The 27,588-nt window shown below is 34.7% G+C and overlaps 1 protein-coding gene across 2 annotated transcripts in view; it reads right to left on the reverse strand.

Annotated features, from left to right (window-relative positions):
• Window positions 1-27,588, reverse strand: part of PCDH10 (protocadherin 10) — a 70,404-nt gene that overhangs the window by 20,714 nt on the left and 22,102 nt on the right. The window contains exon 5 of one of the 2 annotated variants that reach the window (XM_006893118.1): window positions 24,682-24,722. The exons of the other annotated variant lie outside the window; for it this stretch is intronic. Coding sequence (XP_006893180.1) covers window positions 24,682-24,722 — 41 coding nt within the window. Of the gene's footprint in view, window positions 1-24,681; window positions 24,723-27,588 lie in introns of those variants that run through there. 2 annotated transcript variants of the gene reach the window in all.

The following is a 27,588-nucleotide window of genomic DNA, read 5'->3' on the forward strand; positions in this document are numbered from 1 at the left end:
TGCTCTGTTCTGACTGCTGCCACTTGGTTCAAGAATAGGTTTCTCATTAGCATGATCAAGTGTTCTGGTTCCATTTAATAGAGTGTGAAACCCGGCTTCTTTTTGGATGCAAGGATTCTGAAGCTTTGTCTGACATACATTGGGCATATTGTAAGGAGTGACTAGTCCTTGTAAAAGGGCAACATGCTTGGGAGGGTGTACAGACAGCACAAGAGAGGAAGACCCTCGATGAGATGAATTGTTTCAGTGACTAGGGTATTGGGGGTAGGTGTGTCAGAGACAATAAGGTTGGCACACAATAGAGTAGGGTTCAGAGCTGTTGTACATATGGTCACTACGAGTCGCAAATGACCCTACAGCACATAACAACCACAACAATAGCATTGATATCAGTTTAAACACTAGGTGTGTCTGATTCAAACTATGATCTTTTCAATTACTTGTTGTGAATCCAAATGTTGCACACTGACTAAGGATACAGAAGAAAAAAATCATGCCTTTGAGTTGTGAAGGTGAAAAAGAATACTGAATATCCCATGGACTAGCAAGTGAACAAGTAAGTCTATCCTAGAGAAAGTGAAATTAAGACACTTTTGGAGACAAGGATTGTGAAACCCTATCACTTATACTTTGGACATGTTGTAAGTAGGGGCTAATTCCTGGAGAAGGATATCATGCTTGGAAAGATAAGAGGGTTAGCATAAGAGAGGCATGAGATAGATTGACACAGTGACTGTTACAAGGAACTCAAAGTCTTTGGAGATGGTGAGAATGGCACAGTTTACAACATTGACCCGATGCTACACAGCAGTAGCAATGCCCTAGTTTCTATTATTTTCCTGAATGTATCATATATTTAGCAACCTAGACTATTCATATCAGCATATTAGTTATCATCTGTAATTCAGTGCTTTTGGTACTGCTATACGTAACTCCTAGAATATTTTTTTGTTTGAATTAGTTAAAAGCAAACAAATCTTGCCTGACTATTGGCTCTAAAGTTCAATTCTAAGAGTCTTTCCTTGGTAATGTGAACAGAGTGAGTTTTCCCAAACATAAGCAGAGGTACTTTATTCTAATAGAATTAATATTTTGCTACCTGTAAGTGGGAAATTAAAATTAAAACCACAAGATAATATTGAAAATTGCTGCACTTGAGAAGTTCTTACTTGCAGTTGATTATAGTAAATTCACAAGGAAAATATGAAATTAAAAATTTAAAAAAGCATTACTAATATGAGATTTACACAGAGAGCTTGATAAATCATAATCAGAAAATAATGTTTGAGTGATTTCTTAGTAATTCCTGAAATGAACTTGTGACACCACCTACTAGTGTTGTGGCAGTTTCAGAGATAAAAGTGCAAAAATATAAAAATAAAGTTGGGTAGAAAAATAAGGAGCATCAGGTAATTGCATTTTCATGAACAAACAAACAAATCACTGAATGTGGTGCATGCAGACTAAGACGTACAACTAAGAAAAGTTAGGCTATCTACTTCCAAAGTCAACCAATGAAAACTTTTTGGGTCACTACTGGCAACCAAAACCAGCAGGACTGGGCAAGATTCTGTTCCCTGCTCATGGGTTGCCATGAATTAGCAAGACTGTACAGCAACTAATAAGGACACTATTCATTTAATATTTATGATGTTGTTCTTATGTGCCATCAAGTCTCTTGCAACTCACAGTGACCCAATGTACAACCCCTCTGAATCTTCCTCTATCGTGTGCCAACCATGTCTCTGACATACCTACACCCATTACCCCAGTCACTGAATCATTTCATCTCATTGAGAGTCTTCCTCTCTTGCACTGTCCCTCCACCCTCCCAAGCAAGTTGTCACTCTACAAGGGACATGCCCAAAGTATGCCTGACAAAGCTTCAAAATCATTGCATCCAAGGAGCAGCCTGGTTTCTCCCTCTCTTGGATGAACCTGTTTGTTCTCTTAGTAGTCTATGGTATATTCAATACTCTTCTCAAGCACCACAGCACAAGGGCACCAATTCTCCTTCTGTCATCCCTAGTCATTGTCCAGCTTTCTGACACAAAGCAAGTAATTGTGAAGACTACGATCTGGATCAGGTACATCTTTGTCTCCAGACTAACATCATTGTTCTTCAGTACTCTGGAAAAGTCTCTAATAGCAGACTTTGTAAATACAATTTGTGTTTTCATTTCCTGGAAGTCAAACAAACTTAAGCTGTTAACAATCTCATTCTCTTTATTGTCTATCATGATGTTGCCAATTGGCCCAGCAGTGAGAATCTTTGTTTGCTTGATGTTGAGCTTCAATTCATATTGAAAGCTATAGTCCTTGACCTACTGAATGAAGTGCTTCAGGTCCTCCTCAGTTTCTGCAAGCAGGGTTGTGTCATCTGCATAATACATTATGTTGATGAATCTTCCTCCAATCCTGATACCACGTTCTTTTCTCAGAGAGTCCAGCCTCCTGGATGATCTGTTCTGCATATAGATTGAAAAGGTATGAACGTAGGATGGAGGTAGGACTCATCGCTGGCGTACACACTTCCTGATTTAGAACCATGCAGTGTTTCCTCACTCTGTTCTGACAACTGCCTCCTGGTGCAAGTATAGGTTATATAAGCACAATTAAGTGTTCTGTGTTTCCCATACTTCTCAGAGTTAGTTACAATACATTCAGTTGTTATCAATACATTCAAATGCTTTTGCATAGCCAATGAAACACACATAGACAGACATTCCTCTGGTATTCTCTGCTTTCAGCCAAGGTCCATTTAACATTAGTTGAAATATTATAATAACATTAGTTATAATATCTCTAGTCCCGTGGTCTCTTCGAAACTCATCTTGCACATCTGGTAGTTTCCTATTGATGCATAACAGGAATACATGTCTTTGGAATATTGTCCATAAGACCTAGTTTCCACTAAAAATTTGTCTTCAGTTATTTTGTTATTGGTGATGATTTTAAGACATCTGTGTTTTAAAAGCTCGATTGCTAACCAAATAGCATTTGGGACCCACCAGATGCTCCATAGCACAAAGATGTGACAAATATTATAGCCTTTGAAGACCTATGCTGCCAATTCTAACCTATGAAAAGAGTTTAGGGTTTTTTAGTTTGGTGCACCACACAATGATAAAAATACTCCTAGAGTAAGCAGTGTTTTACCTAAGCCCAACATTTTCACAAAGGGGCTAGTAAAATAAAATTATCTAAATATATCTAAGTCACATTGTGTATGGGAATCAATTGGTTATCAGTTTTAAAATTTTTTACCTGAAGAGATATGTTACTTCTTTTGCTATAAACTTCATAGATAGACATGTGGCTTTTTATAAATACAGTGCATTTAGGTGGCCTAGACTCCTGCTGCTAAGCCAAAGGCCACCTTTCTGTCTATTTAAAGCCATCGAGTACTCTGAGAAAGAAAATTTGGCAATTTCTTCTTATGCAATTACAGCCTCAGAAACCTGCTGAAGGATAAAGTATGAGTTTGTTCCATCTTAACAGCAATGAGTTGAGGTATTTTAAATATTAAACTATATTTAGAGTATCCTTTTTCAGATTATTTTTACATTTTTGTACACAGTCAAGTGTGGTCACTAACTGTAAAAACACACATTAAGTAAGATGGTGCTGCATGGAAATTCAAGTTATAATTATACTGTTAATAATCTTTATTTACAATCAAGTATTTCGTTTTATATATTTGTCCCATCAGTTTTATGAATAAAAATTTTTATTTTTTATTTTTATATGTGAAACATGCAGATTATATGCTACCATTAAAATGATAACATATTGTGAAAAGAAAGTGTGGAAACTGATTTATTTCTTGGAACAAATGGAAGCATAATTTGCCTGCCGAAGTGCAGAATTTTCGTTTTCTCCATACACAGGCTGGTGTCACTATTGAAATTTTAACTGACTATACACTTGCCTTGAGCATATATGTAATAAAGGTATCCTTTGAGCCAGGAACAGATTTCTTTAAATATATTAAATAATTTTATTTCAATAATGAATTTATCATAGATTAGGAAAGAAAAAACAGAGTTACAGACAGGTTAAAGAAATGGCAGAGGTCACACAGCAAACAAGTAATTGGATCAGTATTTGATCTCTGGCAGGCTGACTTTAGACTGGATGCTTAGCTGCAATATAATGATTCTTAGGTATAAGGATCATTCCTATAAAAACACATAAAAGGCTACGAGCTTAATGAAAGTAAATGCATACTACGAGAACAAAAAAAAATCTTTTCATGAGACTAAGATTAGAAGATATGTAAAATAAATAATGTAAAAATAAATACTTACAAAGCATTTCTTAAGTAGTTGTTACGTGCTGTCGAGTCACCTATGACCCTGTGTACAACATCCCTAAACCCTGCTCTATCCCGTGTCAATCTTATTGTCTCTTACACACCGACCCACATTACCTCAGTCATTGAGTCAATCCATTTCATCAAAGGTCTTCTTCTCTTGTGTTGTTTCTCCACACTCCCAAGCATGACATCTCTCTCTAAGGACTGGTCCTGCTTTGCAACATGTCCAAAGTATGTCCGACGAAGCTTCAGAATCCTTGCCTCCAAGGAACAGCCAAGTTTAACCTGTTCATTTCTTTAGCAGTCCATGATATATTCAATACTCTTCTCCAACACCACAGCTCAAAGACATCAATTCTCCTTCTATCATCCCTAGTCATTGTCCAACTTTCTGATGCATAGTAAGTAATTGTGAAGATCGTGGCCTGTATGGTGAACCAGACTGACATCATTACTCTACTTTGGAGAAGTCTCTGACAGCAGACATCCTCAGTATAATACATCTTTTAATTTCCTGGCTGCTGGTGCCAAGAGTGTTGATTGTGGAGCCAAGCAAACTAAAGCTGTTTTGGTGGTTTTGTTTGTTTGTTTGTTTTTAAGTCTTAAGACAAATAAAAATGGCTCACAATAGGACAGGGCTCAGATCTGTTGTTCATAGAGTTGCTGTGATTGTACTCAAAACAGCATAGGTAAAATGCACAACTTGGGGTTTTGGGGTAAGTCTTTTTGGGTGTTTTGGTTTGGTTTTTATATGTTTTAAAAAATACATTGTATTGGAAATAAAAACTTTTCTAATACTGAAATATATCCAAGTTTTGTTTATTCATTTTTTAAAAATTACCTGAATAGAGAAGCCTAGAGGTATGCATGAAGGTGAGAAGAAAAAAAAATCAGTGTTTAAAATAGACAAGACAGAGATTACCTGGTGTGATAATTTTAATTCATGCAGTAGATATGACATCCTTACACTGAGTGAGTATGCATTAGGTTATGTGTGATCACCAGTAATTAAATTAATCCATTTCCTTTTATGCTCTCAGACAGAATTACGACAGCATTTTTATTTTTCCAATGAACAGCTCTTAGGACTATTTAAGTCTATTCAGTTTTTACATTTGTAATGTAAATTAAGATTTTTTTTCTCTTTCATTTTATTACAGGCATAAACTATAATCACTTTCTTGCACAACATATCTTGAGGACATTTATATAATCTAATTCTATGAAAACAAACTGAAGACCACAGTGCTTGAAATATAATAGATGTGCAGTAGCATGTATTGTTAAATGTGGGTCGCCCTGTTCTTGTTAGCTTTTTAGAAGGATCTACTAAAAGCAGCCTATTAAACACATTTTACCAATGTAAAAGCATCATGTTGCTATTTTATAATAAATAATAGTACAAAAAATTACTACATTTAGTACTATTATTTTAATTTTGGTATCTTGTTTAGTTGTAGTCAACTCAACAGTGCCTAACAACAACATTGACAGTTCTATGAAACTGAAGAGCTGAATTAATTTCACAAGCTGAATGTGAAACCTTTAGTATGCGGTTGTTGTTGTTGTTGTTATATACTATAGAGTCAAGACTGAAAGTTGACCCTCTGGCGGCTTTTCAGACACAGTTAATCACAACGGAGGAGATTGCTCATCCTTGCTCCAAAGGAGCAACTTGTGGTTCGAAGTATGTTTTGGGGATTGCACTGCAGTTTACTTAGTATAAGATAGATACTTAAAATTAACCTCAATATAATTTTATATGTTTATTATTATTGTATACTATTGAGCCATAACAATACATATATGACCCACCAGCTGGTTTTCAGGGGTAACTAATCACATGGGAATTGATTGCTCATCTTTCTCCTATGTAGCAGTTGGTGGATTTGAACTACTTAAAATTGGTTTGCCAGAGCAATTCCTTACATGGTTTGCCAGAGCAATTCCTTACATGCTTACTATAAATTATTTTACTTAAAGAAAAAAGAATCATCCATCACACTACATAGTAAAACATTTTCTCTAAACTTCAAGAGACTATAATTCTTATGAGTTCTTTTACAAAGAAAGCAATCTAAATTATCAGTGATTATGTCCCTAGAATCAACCACAAATTTGAGTGTTGGAAATGAAAATTAAATTATTAAATGCCAGATATTTCCTAAAACTAATACCTACATAAACCAGAATTTAAGGGGAAAAAACCAAACCCAAAATCTCTTTCACTCTCCAGAAAATAAGAGTTTCTGTCATGTTACAAATTCCATATCACTGCAAAAGAAAACTTAAAACAATTTGCCTTACTTGTTTATTTAATTTTAATTTAAAGGCATTAAAATTCATCCCAGTGATTCCTATTACCAAATAATCTCTGTCTTTATAAAATTAAGTATATTTTATAATCTTAAAATATTTCTATATCTGAAACCAATTTTTGTACTATAATATACAATCCCTAGGGTTTATTGGATTATCTTTGACTAAAGAAAATAACTTTGGTAACTTTGGTAAATAGAAGATTGGTCCTTTTTTACTGTTTTATATCACTTATTAATGCCAATAAAATGGGCATTTTCTGGGTATGCTAGTAGTAGTGGTAGGTACTACTGTTATTTTTTTAACTTAATATTTATCTAATAAATCCCCCATTTGATAATTCCTCTACTTTAGTTAAGATCCAAATTCATTGCTCTTAACTATATTCTAACAGAAAAACTAAAAGATGAAATTTCTCCATAAGGCTTCTGAGATGGTAAATCATTGCAGGAGAAAGCTGCTGCATATTCCCCATGTGAACTGTTGGTTCATTAGAACTTCCAACTTTTCCTTAGCAACCTGACACCCTACAGTACAACCAACTTCAGGGTATGATTAAGTCATGCTTTTGTATTACCAACTTAAATTAGGAAAAGAGTTTTCAGGTATGTGTACTGTCTCCATACCATTTCAATCTATATGCAGAATAGATCCTTTGGGAGGCTGACCATTATGAGGAGGAGTGTGAGATCAGGATTGCAGGGAGACTCACCCACAACCTGCATTATGCAGATGACACCACATTGCTCACTAAAACTGAGGAGGACATGAGGTATTTGCTGCAGAAAGTCAAGGACTGTTTTCATCAATATAGATTGAAGATTAACATCAAGAAGACAACAATTCTCACTACTGGGTTAATTGATAGCATCATGATGAAGAAAAGATTAAGGTTATTAACAATTTCAGCTTGCTAAGCTCCACAGTCAACATTCTTGGCACAAGCAGTCAGAAAATCAAAAGACAAGTTGCATTGGGGAAGTCTGTTGTCAGGGACTTCTCCAAAGTGCAAACAATGTTAATCCAGAAACTAAGATGTGCTTATTCAGGCCATGGTCTTCACAATTACTTGCTATACATCAGAGATCTGGAAAATGACTAAGAATGATAGAAAAATCAATGTTTTTGAGTTGTGGTGCTAGAAAAGAGTATTGAAATACCATGGAACACCAGGAGAAAAATTGGTCTGTCTTGGAGAGAGTGAAAGCAAAATTGCCCTTGGAGGCAATGATTTTGAAGTTCTATCTCACATCCTTTGGGCATGTGGCCAGAACAGATCCATCCTTGCAGATAGACATCATGCTTGGAAGGGTGGAGGGACAGCACAGGAGAGAAAGACCTCAGATGAGATGGATTGACATGGTAACTGGAATGAAGGGATTAGGTGTATCAGAATCAGTAAGACTGGCTCAGGATAGGACAGGATTCATAGCTATTGTGCATAGGGTTGCTATAATTTGTAGATGACTTGATGACAATAACAACAAAGATACATTTTATTCTATGCTTGAGAAATCAACTCAAAATATAGTCCACATATGGCTTGTTTTGCTAACTTACAAAATAATTATAAAAGGATATGTCACTGCTACATTTAAGACTAGAAATAAAATTCTCCTTCAGTAATTAACTATGTCTTTTCTTTTTAAATGAAATAAAAATGAAATTCATTATTAGTGACTCAAGGATATCTTACTTCCTACTCTTTAATCTAATTCAAGTCATTTCCCACCACTTCTCTGTCAACTTGTCATACTGTGTTAATTTTATGTTGCTATAATACTAGAAGCTATGTCATCATATTTAAAATATCAGCTGGGTCATTTACGGTGGATCAATTTTAGTGGAGCTCCCAGTGAAATAACCAATGAGAATCTTATGAGTAGCAGCAAAATATAACTTTATACAGTGCTGGAAAATGAGACCCTTAGGCTGGAAAGTACTCAGAATAAAACTGAGGAAGAAATACTTCCTCAAAGAAAGTAAAATTTAAGATGAGAAGGAACAGCAGTTATTATTTTTTTAAAAAATATTATTTTTAAAAAGTTTTACATTGGCTTGCATAAAAAATTCATATACACTATGTTTCATCCATGTACAATGTGTATCACACAGTCTTTCATTCGCAATGTGTTTCATACAATAGCTGCAAATATTCATTAACTACCAGAGGCATCTAGGAAAACATAAAAATGTCAAAAGTGAAATTAAATGACTGTAAATCAATATCCTAGGCATAAGCAAACTTAAAAGGACTCTTATTAGCCACTTTGAATCAAGCAATCATATATTCTATGTTGAGATAGAGAAATTGAAGAGAAATGACATGCATTCATTGTGAAAAGTCCATATAATATCTATGCTGAAATAAAACAGCATCAATTATAATATCCATAAGCCTATATAAAAGAGCATTTACTGCAACTAAAATTAGAATTTATCTCCTAATCAGTAATTTCAAAATGAGTAAGTTCAAAATTTACTAACTTCTGCAGTTTAAATTCCTTAAACTTGCAGTCAAGATCTGATCATCAAAATCTGATAATAGCAATAAAAATGTTTTAAATGAACAAATATCAACTCTTGGTAAATATGGCCTTAGTATAGACACGATACTAGAGACTGCATGTTAGAATATTACAAGGCCAATGACATTTTTATTAGAAATATCTTTATTGAAAATCATAAGTAGTCACTATACATATGAAGCTCACCAGATGAAATACACAGAAATTAAAATTACTACATCTATAGAAAATGATGATGGCTAGTCTCAATATCTTTAGTTAGAACACGATCAGAGTCTATCCGGGAACAGATGATGTTACTTAAGTGCAAACAAGTTAAAACTAAGAAAATAAAACAAATGCACAAGAGCCAACATATAAACTTCATATACTCCACTGAATTTGAAGAACTATTCAAGGATAGATTTGATGCATTAAACACTAATGGCCCAAACCTAAATGCATTATGAGATGACATAAATAACGTAATATATTAATAAAACAACAGGTCATTTAAAGGACAGGAAAGTAAGAAAAAGACTAAATCTGATGTCAGAAAAGACTTTGAAAAGATTTTAACACAAAATTGTTACAGTGAAAGAAAGAAATTATGAACTGAAAGAGCTAAACAGAAGATTTTTAAAAGCTTAGAATTAAAAAACAAAAGGGAATTTAATGCTCCATAATATTCAAGCTAGAGTAATGAAGGAAAAAATGTCTAGCCTTGAGTTGCAATAGTACAAATTCAAAAGTCAAAATATTGAATAATTCAAGAGGCATAAAAAATTAGAAGTGGAAAGAATATATACAGTTCCAAAAAAATAATAATCAAAACACTGGTTATCATCTGGAACACTTCAAGAGGTGTTTTCTTTTCAAGGAGAGGGGTGAATTGGCAAGGGAGGGGGTGGGCAGGGAGAAAGGTACAACAGTGAATGACTAGAAAACCTAAGTCTCTGTAAACTTTCATTTAAATAAAAAAAATAAATAAAAATTTTAAAAAGAATCAAAATTTGACTTCTAGTCTATTCCACCAAAATAAGACCATCTCAGGAACATGTTTGACGCCTTGAACACTAATGAGCGAAGACTAGATGAGCTGTGGGAGGATAGAAACAATATAATTCATGAAGAATGTGAAGTGTAATTACAAAGACAGAAGCACAAGAAAAGACCTAGATGGATGTCAGAAGAGACTTTGAATATTATACTAGAGTACTGAAAAGCCAAAGCAAAGAATCTGAACAGAGGATACCAAAGGAGAGCTTGAGAAAACAAAGCAAAGTATTATAATAAAATGTGCAAACAGAGTCAGAAAATCAAAAGTGACAAACTCCCTCAGCATTTCTTAAGCTGAAAGAACTACAGGAACTGAAGAACAAATTGAAGAGTTACAACACTTGATGACCTTGAATGACCTTCAAAGAAAATGAAGGAGTACACCAAGTCACTGTATCAAGAAAAATTGGCTTACACAGAAGAATTTAATGAAACATACAATCAAGTAGCAATGATGTTGAAGAAGGAAGTTCAAACTACTCTTAAGAAACTGGCCACCACAAGAAGATAAAGGTAAACAACTGATTGAAAAATGGGAAGAAGATATAAACAGACACTTCACCAAAGAAGACATTCAGATAGCAAGCAAATACATGAAGAAATGTTCAAAATCCCTAGCTCTAAGAGAGCGGCAAATCAAGACAACTATGAGATACCATCTCACCCCAGTAAGAATAGCAAAATTTAACAGAACAACAAACAACAAATGTCATTGAGTTTGTGGACATTGGAACCCTTATTCACTGGTGGGAGTGTAAAATGGTGCAACCACTATGAAAAGCTCTTTCTCAAAAAGTTACAAATAGAAAGACCATTTGACCAGCAATTCCACTACTGGGAATATACCCCAAAGAAACCATAACTGCCACCCAAGCAGATATATGCACACCCACGTTTATCAGGTTTTTCTTCACAACAGCAAAGAGTTGGAAACAAGCTAAGTGCCCATCAACAAACAAATGGTTAGAGTAGCTGTGATATAGTCACACAATGGAATACTACGCTGCACTGAAAAACAAAGAACTCATGAAATACTATACAAAATGGGTGACCTTGGAGGACATTATGCTGAGTGAAATATCTCAGTCACAAAAGGACAAATATTGCATAGTGCCACTGTTGTAAAATGGGACTGACATCAGAATTAGGGGGAGACTGAGAAAGATGGGATAAATTATGGATACTGCACTGAAACATATGAGGTAGATAACTGTTTAAAAAAGGATATATGATTAAGTATTGTCATGACAGGAGTCCAGAATGAAGGTGGACTTGAGGGAGGGGGAGGTATTGTAAAACAATAAAAGAATTTTTCTTTTCTTTTTCAAAAAGAAGAGAGAATTGGGGGGTGGGGAAGGTTGGGCAGGGAGAAAAGTGCAACAATGAATGAATGGAAATCCAAAGTCTCTGTAAACTTTCATTAAAATGAATAATAATTTAAAAAAAGCGGGGGGGGGTAAGAAAAAGAAAATGGCAAAAAACAAGGCCCAGGAATTAATATCATACCAGTTATGTATTTCAACAAACAGATGTTGTTTGGACATGCTCACCCAGTAGTGCCAAGAAATCTGGGGGACAATTACCTAGTCAACTAACTTGAAGAGATCTAGATTTATTCCTATTCCAAAAAAAAGTTGACTTGACAGAGTGTGAAAATTATTGAACAATGTCACTAATATCACAAGCAAGTAAGATCCTACTGAAGATTATCTAAAAGCAACTGGAATAGTACATTATCAGAGAACTGCCAGATGTGCAAGCTGGATTTGAAAGAGGTCTTGGCACTAGGATATTACAGCCAGTGTTGAATGGATTTCAGTCAAAAGCAGAGAGTACCAGAGGAATGCCTATCTGTGTCTGGTTGACTATGCAAAATCATTTAATTGCTGGAGTCACAAAAAATTGTAGCTAACCTTGAGAAGGACGAAAATCCCAGAAAACTTTATTGTGCTCTTGTGAAACCTATACTACAACTAGGAAGCCGTAATCAAAACAGAGCAAGAAAACAATGCGTGTTTAAAAAAAATCAAGAAAGGTATGCATCAAGGATACTTCCTAGCTCTGTAAATTTTCAGTCTATATGTGGAACAGATTACTGGGAAGGCTGAAATTTATGAGGAGAGATTAGAGGAAGGCTCATCAACAACCTGCAGTGTGCAGATGACATAACCTTGCTTGCCAAACTGAGGAGGACCTGAGGTGTTTGGTGCAGAAGGTAAAAGACTACAATCTTCAATATATATTTAAGCTCAACATAAAGAAAATAAAGATTCTCATCACTGGGCCAACTGAGAGCACCATCATAGAGGGAGAAAAGATTGAGATTGATAACAATTACAGCTTGGATTCACGATCAACACTCTTGGAACTAGCAGCCAGGAAATAAAAAGACAAATTGCACTGTGAAAATCTACTGTCAGGGACCTCTCTAGAGTATTAAAGAACAATGATGTCAGTCTGGAGACTAAAGTATGCCTGACCCAGTAATTGTCTTCACAATTACTTGCTTTGTAAGATGATATAAGAATCAATGTCTATGAGTTGTTGTTCTGGGGAAAAGTGTTGAACTTACCATGGACTGCCAAGAGAACAAACAGGTCTGTCCTAAAGAGGGTGAAAACTGTGCTGCTCTTCTTTGGAGGCAAGGATTTTGAAGCTCCGTCTCACATACTTTGGACAGGTAGTCAGGAGGGACTAGTCCTTGGAGAGGTCCTTGGAAAGGTGGAGGGACAGCACAGGATAGGAAGAATCTGGCTAAGATAACTTATCCAGTGATTGGAATAATGAGATTAAGTGTGTGGGAGATGATGAGATTGGCTCAGAAGAGGTCAGGATTCACAACTATTGTTCATAGGGTCACTATGAGTTGCAGGCAACTTGACAGCATGTAACAACAATAAGTCTATATAATTTTTTAAAAAGATGTCATATGGAATTTCTATGTTCAGGTTTTGAGGAAATGCCAAACTGCTTTCCAGAGTGTTTGTACCATTTTACAATGCCACCAACAGTGTCTAAGAGTTCCTATTTCTCCATATACTTTCTAACATTTATTACTTCCTGTTCTATTAAACTTTGCCGCTGCTACTGGGATGAGATGGTATCTCATAGTGGTTTTGATTTTCATCTCTCTTCTTGTCAGTGATTTTGATCATGGTCATGTGTCTGTTGGCCACCTGAATACCTTCCTCTGTGAAAAGTCTTTCTATGTCTTTTGTCCATTTTGTAATGTGTTATAATTCTTTTTTGTGAAGGCCCTGTAGGTTTCTGCAATTTTTTGATATGAGACCCTTGTCCAAAATCATATTGCCAAATGTTTTTTCTCAGTTAGTTGGTTTTCTTTTCACTCTGTTAGAAAATTTTTTTTTTAATGCACACAGGTTTTTATCTTTAAGAGGTCTCATTCACCAATTTTATTCTCTCCAGACTGAGTTGTAATTGGCAGTCCCTTTATATCATAGACTAGACCATCTAAACTTGATCCCAGGTTGTCTCTTATGAACTTTATGGTTTTGGGTTTATACCCAATAAATCCTGAAAAAACTAGAACTGAGGCACAAACTGAGATTTGTACACCAATGTTCATAGCAGCCTAATTCAAGATCACAAGAACATGGAAAGAGCCCAAATGTCCAACCACAATAGAATGGATTGGGGAATTATGATACATTCACATGATGGAATACTATGTATGCAGCATGTAGAAGAAATGATTTTGAAAATTACTACCTAACTTAGGAGAGACTGGGGAGTATCACACTAAGTAAACAAATTTAGTCTTATAAGGACAAGTACGGTATAAAACGATTATTGTATAAATAGAAAGTTAACCATTAAAACAGGTATGAGGATCCATGGGGAAAGGTTAGGAATTGGGGGGGGGATAATCATAGGGTCAAAAAATTTGATGGGTGGAGCAAGAGGTGGGTAAAGGAAATTGAAAATACTCAGAGTGAAAAGCAATGTATACTAACTTTGTAAGTCAAGCAGTATAAAATAAGAATTTTATAAAAAACCCAAAACAAGCCCCCAAAACAAATAAGAAACCCAGTCCAGTTAGTGCACACAGAGAACTGTTAAATGGGTATCTAGCAGTTTAATAAAATACTTTTGCTATTTGTTTAGGTTTTTCTTTTAAGTATATTGTATAGGTTAAAATAGGACAAGTATATGTTAGGGTTGTACCCATTTACCGTAATTATTCTGTGTACTACGCAAATAATCCAATAAACAGTATAATCTGAAAATTATGCATATAAAGCTATATGCAATGGAACCATCTCACTTGATGAAAGTGAAAAAGATTTGAATCATGCACTAATGAAAATCAAAACAATAACCTTTTCTATAGACTACAGTTCACCATAAAATAAACTTTAAAAAACCTGCTCCAAATCCTCACAACTAAATCAATATCAAGATAAAAGAGAAGAATATATTGAAGTGGTAGAAGACTTAATTTTATTTTATTGCACTGTCAATGTCCACTGAAGCACCAGTTACAAAATCAAAAAACATACTGAGTGAATCAAATCAAATAAAGTAGAGGTTTGGTGCTAAAGGCTCTCAGTGAGACGGACTGACATAGTGGTTAAAAAAATGCGTTAAAGCATAATGAAATTTGTGAGGATAGAAGATGGTGGATAGTATTTTGCTCTTTTTAACATAGGGTCTCTCTTAATCAGAATAAACTCAAGGACACTTATTTTATTGGGTTTTCTTTGTTTGTTTTTGTGTGTGTGTACCATCAAATTGGGGCACACTTCTGGGATTGCAGTGCAGCTTTTTACCACTAGGCCACCAGAGCTCCAAGGACATTACTATTGTAATATGTAGATGAGTGATTGAGTTAAAAAATTAGCTCTTTGGTTAAAGTTATAAATAAAGTTATAATATATATCATAGATTTAAAATATTTGTCACAGCAATAGAAAATGAAAGTTGATAGTCAAGGTGATAATAAGCTTAAAATAATAATATGCTTAAATGTATATGAATGATTGTATAAAACACAACATGCATGTACAAAATAAAATGTAATAAATTATCATATGCAAATCAATATTTTTTTAAAAAAAATCTATTCAATGACACCTAAACCACAATTAAGCCATTTCACAGGAATTTCCACAAAGGATTTCCTTAAAATTCAGCAGATGATAGCGCAATGTCAAAGGTAGAAATGCTTGCTATAAGATAAATAAGACAGCTCAGTAGAGGAAAAACTCAATATTTGATAAAGATGTTTTAAAATCTGTACAAAGATTCTCACCACTGGACCAATTGGAAGCATCAGAATGGATGGTGAAAAGATCGAGATTGTACACAGCTTTAGTTTGCTTGGCTCCACAGTCAACACTCTTGGCACTAGTAGCCAGAAAATTAAAAGGCACATTGCCATGGGAAAGTCTGCTGTTAGGGACCTCTCCAAAGTACAGAAGAGCAATGGAGACTAAGGTGCGTTTGATACAGGCCATGGTCTTCACAATCACTTGTTATGCATCAGAGAGTTGGACAATGACCAAGGAGGATAGAAGGAGAATTGATGCTTTTGAGCTGTGGTGCTGGAGAAGAGTATTGAGAATACCATGGACTGCTAGGAAAACAAACAGATTCATCCTGGAAAGGGTTAAACCAGGTGGCTCCTTGGAGGCAAGGATTCTGAGGCTCCCTCTAACATACTTTGGACATGTTGTGAGGAGAGACCGGTCCTTGGAGAAGGACATCATGCTTGGGAGGGTAGAGGAACAGCGCAGGAGAGGAAGGCCCTCTATGAGGTGGATTGATTCAGTGACTGGGATAATCGGGATGGGAGTGTCAGAGACAGTGCGATTGGCACAGGACAGGGCAGAGTTTAGGGCTGAGTCGCAAGATACTCGATGGTACATAATAACAACAACAACAGCAGTCATATCTTTCAGGGAACCTTTTCATCCTTTTGTCAGGTCCAGATTAGAAAATGTATTCTTTCAGAAATATAATTACTGGTTTGCTGCTATGTGCCATTGAGTCAGTACCAAGTCATAGGCATTCTTAAAGTGAGTATTCAGAGGCTATAAAGCACACAGGAAGAGCTTGCCCATCTTTCTCCCATGGAGCAGCTAAGGAATTCAAATCAGGTGCCTTTGAGTTGGCAGTACAGCTTCTTACTAATAGGCCAACGGAGTTCCATATTAAAGTTGTTGTTGTTGTTACATATCATTGAATCAAGTTTGACTCATAGTGACCCCGTGAACAACAGACCTGAATCTGAATCACGTTTGACTCATAGTCACCCTGTGAACAACAGACCTGAATCCTGTCCTATTCTGTGCCATCTTCATCTGACATATTTAGGCCTATTTCTGCAGTCAACATGTCAACCCTTCTCATTGACAGTCTTCCTATCTTTCACTAACCCTCCACCTTTCTAAAAATGATGTCCCTTTCCAATCCGAAAAGCACATAATTTGAGTCCACCAGCCGTTCCACTGGAGAAGGATGAGCAATCTCATCTCATGAGATCACCTGCCTCTGAAAACCCACAAAGGTCACCCATGAGTCAGTCCCAACTTGATGGTAAATGGCACAACTCAACACAAGTAACATCCTTAAAGTATAATAGATGAAATAATCTGTCTCTGGCTGCACTTTTTTCCAAGACATATATGTTTGTTCTTGTGTCAGCTCATCAAATAAATAGTCAGTACTCTACTCCAATGTCTCGCAGTCTTTGGACCTGTTGCTAGGAGGACCTATTCTCTGCAGACAGGAATCATGCCCAGAAAGGTAGAGGGATAGCAAAAGACAGAAAGATCCTCAACCAGATGGTTTGATGCACAGATGCAGCCTGGGGCTCAAATATATCAGAAATTGTGCAAATGGCACAAGGCAGGAAAAGGTTCAGATCTACTGGTTCAAAGAGTGTCTCTAAATTGCATTCAACTTGACAGCACCTAACAACAACTCCAACATCATAATTCAAAGGCATCAATTTTTCTGTCATCTTTTTTCATTGTTATTGTACCAAATTACAGATGACATATATAGGTCTGTAGCTAATAAAACTTTGAAGATATGCTTTTTCTAAATCCCTTAAGAGTAAAGGCCAGGGTCAGAATATTTCCTGTGATTTCTAATGCAAATTTTCTAGATGAAATTTAGATCCATTTACTCTTCTTTGTTCTCAGTAAAAGCAGATTAACTGATCACTATCTTATCTTTGCAAAATTTGTTAAAATACTTCACATCTATTATGCCAACTCTCTCCTCTTCAAGTAACAATCTTAATCCTTTAAAACTCTCTTCAGATAAACACATTTTCTCTTTATTTTATTCAGAAGGCTCAGTTGTGATGTTGTGAGCTGACCTTCCATTGTGTTTTCAGTGGCAGTTAAGCACACAGGAGGAGGAGATTTTCCATCCTTCTCCTGCAGAGTAGCTCAAGGATTCAAACCAAGTACCTTTTGGGATTCCAGTCCAGCTTCTTACCAAAAAACCATCAGTAGTCCCTCGAAGACTCAAAGAAACGTAAAATACAGCCATCTCAACTATTTTCTGTATCTGGGTTAACATATTTAAATTTTTGTTTCCTTAAAAAAATCTGTAAATTAATATATTATGCTTCACTCAATAAAGTAAGTAAGTGTAGTCACACATCAAGCAATACTAAAAGATTAGACATAAACAGAACTTCCAGATTATAAAGGATATTCTACTCAGTAAGAGCATATGGCAATCAAATTGTCTTTTTAGTTTACATACTAATTAACATAGGGATTTTTGACAGCTTTCCTTATAAAGAATAACTGGCTACTGAATTTTAAAGAAACACAAAAATAATACATTAGTTCATATATTACAAGTTGGAACTGAATCATAGCTGACCCTTCCTTCAGTGGGCTTTCAGAGGCTATAAATAGATGGGCCATCTTTCTCCACTGGAGTAGCTGATGGGTGTGAACCACTTTCTTTTGGATTTACAGTTCTACCACTTATCACTAGACTACCAGAGCTACCACAGTGGAAGAAAGATGGGCAATCTCTTTCTGTGCAATTTAATTCCTCTGAAAATCCATGAAAGAATAAGATATGAGTCAATTCTAACTGGACAGTACAAACTAACATAGCCATAATAGAGCTTATTTTTTATGAGAAGTCAGTAGTGTAAACCATGGGGTAGTAATGCTTATTGTTGTTGTTCTTATGTGCCATTGAGTTGGCTATGATTCACAGCGACCATATGAACAATAGCTTTGAACCTTGCACTATCCTGAGTCATTAGCACTGTCTATGACATACCTGACTCCATTGCCAGAGTCACTGTGTTAATCCATCTGATCTAGAGTCTTCGTCTCCGGTGCTGACCTTTCACTGTTCCAAGCACGATGTCCTTCTCCAAGAACTGGAACCTCCTGACAACATGCAGGGTGTAGTGAAACATAGTTTCAAAATCCTTGCTTCCAGGGAACAACCTGATTTCACCCTCTAGAAGAGAACTTGTTTATTCTCTTTGCAAATATGTTCAATGCTCTTCTCCAGCACCACAACTCAAAGGCATCAGTTCTTCCTCTGTCACTCTTATTCATTGTCCAGCCCTCAGACACATATTAAGCAATGTAGAATACCAAACAAAACACGGATCAGGTGCACTTTAGCCTCTAAACTGACATCATTGCTCTGTACGGTAGATTTTTTTCAATACAATTTATCTTTTGATTTTTCTCACTTCTGCTGTAAAGAGGGTTAATTATGGCTCTAAGCAAGATGAAATCATTAATAACCACAATAGTTTATCTTATTGATCATGATGTTGTCTATTGGTTCTGTGGTAAAGATCTTTCTTTTCTTGATGTCAAAATGAAATCTATATTGAAGGCTTCAATCCTTGACCTTTTAAACACTTTGTCTTCCTCAGTTTCAGAGAGAAAGGTTTACATCTGCATAATGCAGATTGTTGAGTCTTCCTCCAATCCTGATGTTACATTTTTCTTCTTAAAGTCTTGGCTACAAATTCTGATATTGTTGGAAAAATAGTAAAGTTATAATTAATGGGAAAATATCTAGTAATGCTTGTATTATTGATTATCCTGCTTTGCTCTTTTTGCTAAACTTTATGAGTCATAGCTTGTGATTTTTATCATTTTCTCTATGTATACGTATTTTTTTAAAATGTTTAAATATAAAAACATGTAATTGCTACCCCACTCAATTACTATAAATAAACTTTATTTTAATCATTATCTAAATTAGTTATAAAACAAAAATAATATTTATGATAGAACCATGCAATTTTAATTTTTTAAGGAGAAATCCTATTATTTTGATTATGGTAAATGTCAACTTTATTTTTATTGCACAGCTAAATTGTAATGGATGAAACAAGAGCAACTTTGTATTTATTTTTGGTTTTGTTTTATTCTTTCAATCTGAATAATGATTTGAATAAAACAAAATTAAGAAACGGTTGTTAACTGTTAGTGACAGAAAACATGAAGAGTTAAAAAACTTATTATTCCTATTTGGTATATGCTAAAAATTCTACATTGTAAAAAAAAATGTGTTCCAATTATTATCTAGTTGTTGTTCTTTGGTGCTGTCAAGCCAAGTATAACTCATAGCACCCCTATGACCAACAGATCTGAGTTCTGTCCTATCCTGTGTTATCTTCATCATCTCTGACACACATGATCTCATTGCTACAGTCATTGTGCCAGACTATCTCATGAAAGGTCTTCTTGTTTTTTGTTGACCTTCTACCTTTCCAAGCATGATGTTCTTTTCTAAAGAATAGCCTCTTCTAACAACATGCCCAAAGAATGTCAGAAGAAGTTTTGTCACCTTCATTCTGGCCACATTTTCTTTAAGATACATTGGATTGTTCTTTTGGCAGTCTATGGAATTTTCAATATTCTCCTCCAATATCATAGCACAAGGGCATTAATTCTTCTGCCATCTTTATTCATGGTCCAGCTCTCAGAGGCATGGCAATTGATGGAAAAGACTGTGACCTGAAACAAGCACAACTTAGTCTTAAAACTGATATAATTGATTTTTAGTGGTTTGGAGAGGTTCAAGACAGTGGTCTTACCCAATACAATATGTCTCCTGATCTCCTGACTATACTGTGTTGATTGTGGATCCAAATAAGTTGAAATCATTGAAAATTGTAATCTTTTCTTCATCTTTTATGATGCTGCTTATCGATCCAGTGGTGAAGATTTTTGTCTTCCTGATGTTGAAATGCAATCCAAATTGAAGGTTTTGCTCTTCTAAAGTTCAAATCCACAATCTACCCCATAGGAGAAAGATGGGTAATCTCCAGCCATGCAATTCATTGTCTCTGAAAACCTATTGAAGGGTCAGCTAATGGTTGATTACTACTAGACTGTACATAACATTATTATTATTTAGTAGTACTCTGTATATTTAGTATAATTTTGCTTTATACAAAAATTATTCTTATGAAAAATAATCAAGGATGAAAATATAGGTAGATATTGATATGGCTCTAGTGTGATCATGGGATTTGTAATTCCGTATTAGTGAATAGCAAAAGGAATAAATAGTTCTTTAATAAAATCTATGAAATATTTTCTCTTAAAGGTATTGTTATATAGTTTTTCATTCTATGGCTTTAAGATATTATTAAATCTCCTTGCTCTACTGTTCTCATTGTCCATTCAGAATTTTCTGAGAACTACTCATGCACTATCGTGTGACAAGAGACCATATCAAGTCACTTACACACAAGATAAGAAGGATCCTGAACTAATATGATTCAAAACCAAATCCAGAAAATGTGCATTCCTCACCAACATTACTTATGTATTGCATCTATGTTTGCATTTTTCTTCTAGATATCTATTTGAAAATTTTATAAAAATATATAAAAATAAGTTTTTATGCATTAAATATTAATTCTAATTTTTAGTCCAAATTTAGTAATTGTCACAATTACTGAGTCTCAGAATAACTGACATTTTACTATGTGTAAAAGAAATTAAATGCCCAGCCTGAGTAATAAAGTCCAGTGCAAGATTTTGCCTAATGTTAAAATTAAAAGAAGAAATTACTCCTAGTGACTACAACATTTTATACGCAACAAAAATAAAATTTTCCCAATAAATTCATAAACAATAGAATCTGACACCTATTTTCTTTGGCATCATGTTGACTTTTGCTACATTTATAATTGATTCATTCATAAGGGGTAATGGGGATGGGCATGTCAGAGTCAATAAGATTGACAAAGGATAGAGCAGGGATTAGGGCTGTTGTACATAGGGTCACCATGAGTCACAGGCAACTCGATGGCACATAACAACAACAACAACAGAAGAAACATGATAACAAGCACGAAATAAAACATGACAACAAGCATGAAATTAAAAAAAAAATAAACTTTACAGTGCTGTTCATCAGGTTCTCACTAAGCACTATTTATGTTAACAGCTCCCAATACTGAAGTAACCATTAGTTAAACAAATTTACACTTAAATTTAACAGACTCTCAATCTGGTCTTTCTCTTGGGATTGAAGGAGAAAAGATAATGTTTCTGTAGGTTTTATATGAGTACAGTGTGTCCATGCTCTTGTGTCACTGAATTCAACTAAGGGGAAAAAAAAGCAGCAACTCTAGTGGCCTAAGGGACAGAGAGTAACACTGCTATCTCAAAGACATGGGTTAGATGTTGTACTGCCCACCCCGAGGCAGGTGGCTCCAATCAACCAGCATCTCCATGCGAGAAAGATCTACCATCTTTTCCTGTGTGACTCACAGCTTGTGAAAACCAGCTTGAGAGTCAATTATAACTTGCTACATTTCTCTTCTTTTTTTTTTTTTCATGGCTGAGGCCTCCAGCAAGTTTTCAGAGGTTACAAGTCACAAAGGAGGATATTATCCATCTTTCTCCCATGTAGCTGTTGGTGGATCTGAGACACGTACCTTTGTGTTTGCAGTACAACTCTGAGACACCTACCTTTGCGTTTGCAGTACAACTCTTTTTCCACTTGATGATGAGCTCCCTGTCACTAAATTAGAAGATGAAAAATACATTTGAAATTACTTAGTGAACTCAACAACTTAAAAAGGAACCACTGATAATTTAAAGTAATATCACAGTATATATATATATATATATATATATATATATATATATATATGAAGAGATATATAGATGTTGTTGTTATTGTTATGTGCTATGCAGTCACCTGTGACGCATAGTGACCCTATGTACAATAGCTCTGAAGCTTGCCTTGTCCTGAGCCAGTCTCACACCTACCACCATTGCCCTAGTTACTGTACCAATACCTCTCAACTGGAATCTTCCTAGCCTGTGCTGTTTCTCCACCCTTCCAAGCATGATGTCCTTCTCCAAGGATCGGTCCCTCCTGGCCACATGCCCCAAGTGTGTGAAACAGAGCTTCAAAATCTTAGCCTCCAAGGAAACAATTTGTTTCATCCTCTCCAAGACAGACCTGTTTTCTTAGCAGTCTTTGGTATGTTCAAGACTCCCTCAAGCACCATAATTCAAAAGCATCAATTCTTCTTCTCTCCATTCTTAGTTATTGTTCAGCCGTCTAATGCATAGCAAGTAATTGTGAAGATCATGGCCTGGATCAGGCATATCTTGATCTAGACTGACATTGTTACTTCTCAGTACTCTGGAGAGGTCCTTGATAAGAGATTTACCTAATGCAATTCATATTTTCATTTCCTGGCTGCTGGTGCCAAGAGCGTTGACTGTGGAGCTGAGCAAACTGTAACTATTAACAACTTCAATATCTTCTTTATCTATCATGGTGCTGCCAATTGGCCCAGTGGTGAAAATCTTTCTTCTTGGTGTTGAGCTTCAATCTATATTGAAGATTATAGTCCTTGACTTTCTGCAGCAAGCACTTCAAGTCCTCCTCTGTTTCAGAGAGCAAGGTTGTGTCATCTGCATGATGTTGATGAGTCTTCATCGAATCCTGATGCCACCTTATACTTCATAAAGCTCAGCCTCCCATATGACCTGTCTGCATATAGATTAAAGGTCTGGAGACAGAACACATGCTGGTGCACTTCCTTGCTGATTTTGAACCACTCAGTGTTTCCCTGCTCTGTTCTGAGGACTGCTTCCTGTGCCAAGGTTTTGCATAAGCAGAATCAAATATTCTGGGATTCCCATTCTCCTCTAAGTTAACCACAATTTGTTGTGATCCACACAGTCAAATGCCTTTACATATTCAATGAAACACAAATGGCCCTCTGGTACTATGCTTTCTTCCAAGATCCATCTGCGATTAGAAATGGATATGAATTAGGAGTCCGGGTGGCACAGTGGGCTAAATATTAGATTGCTAATCTAAGGTCAGCAGTTCAAAATCACCATTTGATCAGTAAGAGAAAGAGGAGACAAGAATGATTTAAAAACTTAGAAAACCTAGAGGATAGTTTTACTATGCATTCTATAGTTGCAATGAGTTAGAATCAACTAAAGGAGAGTTCAGTATACATGCATAAAAATTTTATGTGATAAAATTCAAATTTGTTCTTTTCAAAGTAAAAGAAACATATCTATGAAAAACATAAATGTAAATGCCTTACTTTTAACATATAATGTATGCACAGAGTGCCATATAATCTTTCAGTTATAGAACCAGAAATGAAACCAAAACCAACAAATTGTAACAATTTATTTCTACAGTATGTTGTAGTTATGTACCTTTTGATTCAGAACAGACTATAGCTTGATCTTGCAAGTAGATCTTAAGAGACAGTAAATCTCATGGGAGGAGATTGTCCTTCTTTCTGTTACAGAGCAGCTAATAAATTTGGATCAGATACCTATATAGGTTGACAGTGCAATACCTTACCATTAAGTCACCAGAGGTCCACTGTATTTTACTATTTTGATTTTTTATTTGTTTGTTTGTTTTGATTTGGGTTTTTTGGAGAGTAATGATGGGGGAGTTCTCTACGTCCAAATTCCCTCTATTTTCCTTATTTTAAAAAGAATCAGTTCTCAATATTAGTGTATCTTTTAGGACCTCAGTATAAAACGGCAAAGATTTTATTAAACTTTGAGAAACATGACATTGACTAATATTATATTGAATTTTATCTTCCTTTAGCAATATTACTTAATTATGAACACTAAATTTCACATTCTAAGACAGTGTCCAAGCTATATTATCTAAAGGATGCTATCCAATTATGATTTAAAAAATTTCAGAAGACACAGACTCACCCAAAAAAAGTCTGGCACAATGAGTATCAAATAATGTTTAATTATATTTAGAGAGTAAATAAAATATGTATATTCTAGACTTATTTACAATATCTTTATAAATTAATCCATTTAAATTTTGACCTATAAAATCTTCTGTATGTTGAGGCAGGAAAAAAAATGCTCCCAAGCAGACAATCCTTTGCATTGAGTGATTATATTTACATTTTAGTTGGCAGTCTTCTTTTGTTAGACCCATGTGATGAATAAAATTGCTTATATGAGTTTACTTCCAATGTACAAAACAAGAAAGATGATGGAAATGATCTGTAATACAAAATGAGGTTTATAAAAAATATTAATAGGCTAAATTCTGACTCAATGTATGCAAATATGCATGAAACAAATTACTTAAAATAATAAACAAGTAAATTAAAACATAAAATATTTAGTAAACATATATAAATTTTGTCAATAGTTTTCTTTATATACTTTTAAATGTATAGTTTGTATATAATTATGTACCTGTGAACTCAGAGATCTCACAAATTTAAGATGTCCATGGAAAATGTTAAATGTGCAAGTCAGAAGGGAAAAGTGACTGAAACAGTGAAAAATATCAGCTTTATTAAAAAAGGGCAAGAAGCGAGCTAGAACAGGAAGGAACTGGTAAATGAAATAAATGAAAGATGGTTTTATAGACAATGTAAGAAATGAAAATAGCTACAAGAGTTAAGAGGGAGCTTAGTGGCTTATTGCTTAAAGAGTTGTGCTACTAATACAAAGGCATGCAATTTGAATCCATCAGCTGTTCCACAACAGAAAGAAAGGCTTTACAGCCTCAGAAAACTCAGGAGGATTGGTTCTTACTTCAACAGAAATGAGTGAGTGATGAGGATTAAAAAATAAAACACAAATTCAGCTTTCCTGCCTGAAGAACATGAAATAAATTCCAAGAACAAACCAAAAGCTTGAAATTCCAAAGTAATAAAAAAACCCTTAAATCATATTTTACAAATATGAAGTAAATTCTCAGAAAGAATTGAAAGCTCAAAAATTCCAAGGTAATAAAAATCTCAAATAATATTTTATAAATTATCCTTTATAGGCACGCTTCCATCTTTTGAGAAAGTTCTAATTCTACTTTTCATAAAACTATGTAAAAGCAAGTTACAGAAAATGAAACACATCTGAAGCCTAAGAACAAGGGGCAATGGTTAGGAACACAGCTGCTAATGGAAAGATTGATGATTGAAATCAACCCAATGGTTCTGTGGAAGAACATAATGGAGCTCATGTTCCATAAAGATTACTGCCAAGAAAAGCTACTTTTGTTTATTTTTATTTTTTTTTTTTAGGGGGAAAGAAGAGAGGGCTAAAAAGGTACAACAATGAATGAATGAAAATAAAACTTTTCTGTAAACTTTTGTTAAAATCACAATTAAAATAAAAATATATAAAGAAAAAAATCTTTTAAGGAAGTTCTATTAAGTCACATATAGGAACTATGAGTGAAAATTAACTGGACTAGACCCAGCAATAATAAAAACCATAAAAATTGAAAGAAGTTTATCTATCAATATTAATAATTGTGTGTGTGTACAAATGTTTACGAATGATTGTTCAGTGACAGCATTAAATGAAATTGATTATTCTGAAAACATACAATCATTCCGTATCCATCACAGCTCGTGTGCCCTAAAGTAAAGAATTGTGCTGTCAACCCAAAGGCATGTAATTTGAATTCACCAGCTGCTCTGTGGAGAAAAGATAGACAATATCCTCTTGTGCAATTTGCAGCCTCTGAAAACCTGCTGGAGAACCTACTCGACAATACATAACAATAACAACAATAATTATTTAGCATTTATTATATGCTGTGAATGAATATAGGACCTTGTATGTCCAGATAGAAACTGAATTATGGGTGGAAAAACAAAGAGCGTAAGCAAAGTCAATAAATGGTGAAGCATTATGCAAATAAAAAATTAAACCAAACTAAAAGCCTCAAACTCATTAACATAAAATTAAAAGTTAATGATAGCTGATCATCTAGTGGGTTTTCAGGGACAGAGGAGATAGCCATATTTCTCCAGCTGTGCTGCTGTTGGATTACTCCTAGGGATTCACTTTTGTATTACTAGTTCAACTCCCTGCAAACTATGAACCAGATCTGTCCCAAATATTCCTCTAAATACTTGTAAAATACAGTGTTTAATAATGATTGTATAAGTTTTGTTTATAGAATGTAAAAGCTTGGATGACCACAGGACCAATAATGAAAATAAAATCAATGTCATTAGATGCCATATTAAAATGACACCTTAACTATTATTAGATATTATAAAAATGATAATTATATTGATAAAAAGAGCTGATAAAACTCCTTTTCAATAAAGAGAATAAACTTTTTATATATTAACTTGTTCTAATGTACCCGAAGATACATTATATAAGTCATAGAGAGAGCCCTCAGTGTCTTAAAGAGCGTAGGCAAATTCATTCTACACAAATTTCCAGAAATATGGATGGAAAATCTATTATGCTTCATGATTGAAACTCAAAGAATTTTTATAGCCTTCATTTTTAATTACTATTAGATAGGGAAGACCATTAACCAACAACTAAAGAAGAAACAATATCTCATTTATCTAGCCCTAGAGGAGAATTTCAGTAAACTACTAATGATACGATCTATGGATAGATTGCCATTCTTCAGACAATCAGAAAACTGAGTTCTAATAGTAAAATATGTAGGAAATGTGGACTGTTGTAATTTCCTTTTGTACTTTTTTGTTATTCCTTTTTTTTTTTTCTGGTTCTGAGTTACCATTTTTCTCCTGTTCAACAAGATTGAAGTTAGTATACTACTAAGTTTATTTGAAAATTAACCTCAATTCCTAAGTAAAAAATTTAATGGAAAAATACAATGATTTGTGTGATTCTGAGGTCTTATATTGGTCAGAGGGATAAACTGAAAACGAGATGGGAAAATTAGATTCCAAAATGTACACATATTCTTATAAAGAAGGGAGAGAAGAAAAAAAAAACCAAGGCAAATCAAAATCCTTTTTTAAAGTAAAGCTGTGAAAAATGTAAACAGAAATTGTTATGTACCATTGAGTCAGAACTGACTCATAGCTGACCCTTTGGGGCAGTTTCAGAGGCAGTAAATCACATGGGAGGTGATTCT

This window comes from Elephantulus edwardii, unplaced genomic scaffold, assembly GCF_000299155.1.
Source record: "Elephantulus edwardii isolate Elephantulus edwardi_28Jun2011 unplaced genomic scaffold, EleEdw1.0 scaffold00123, whole genome shotgun sequence".
In the NCBI taxonomy this organism is placed as follows: domain Eukaryota; kingdom Metazoa; phylum Chordata; class Mammalia; order Macroscelidea; family Macroscelididae; genus Elephantulus; species Elephantulus edwardii.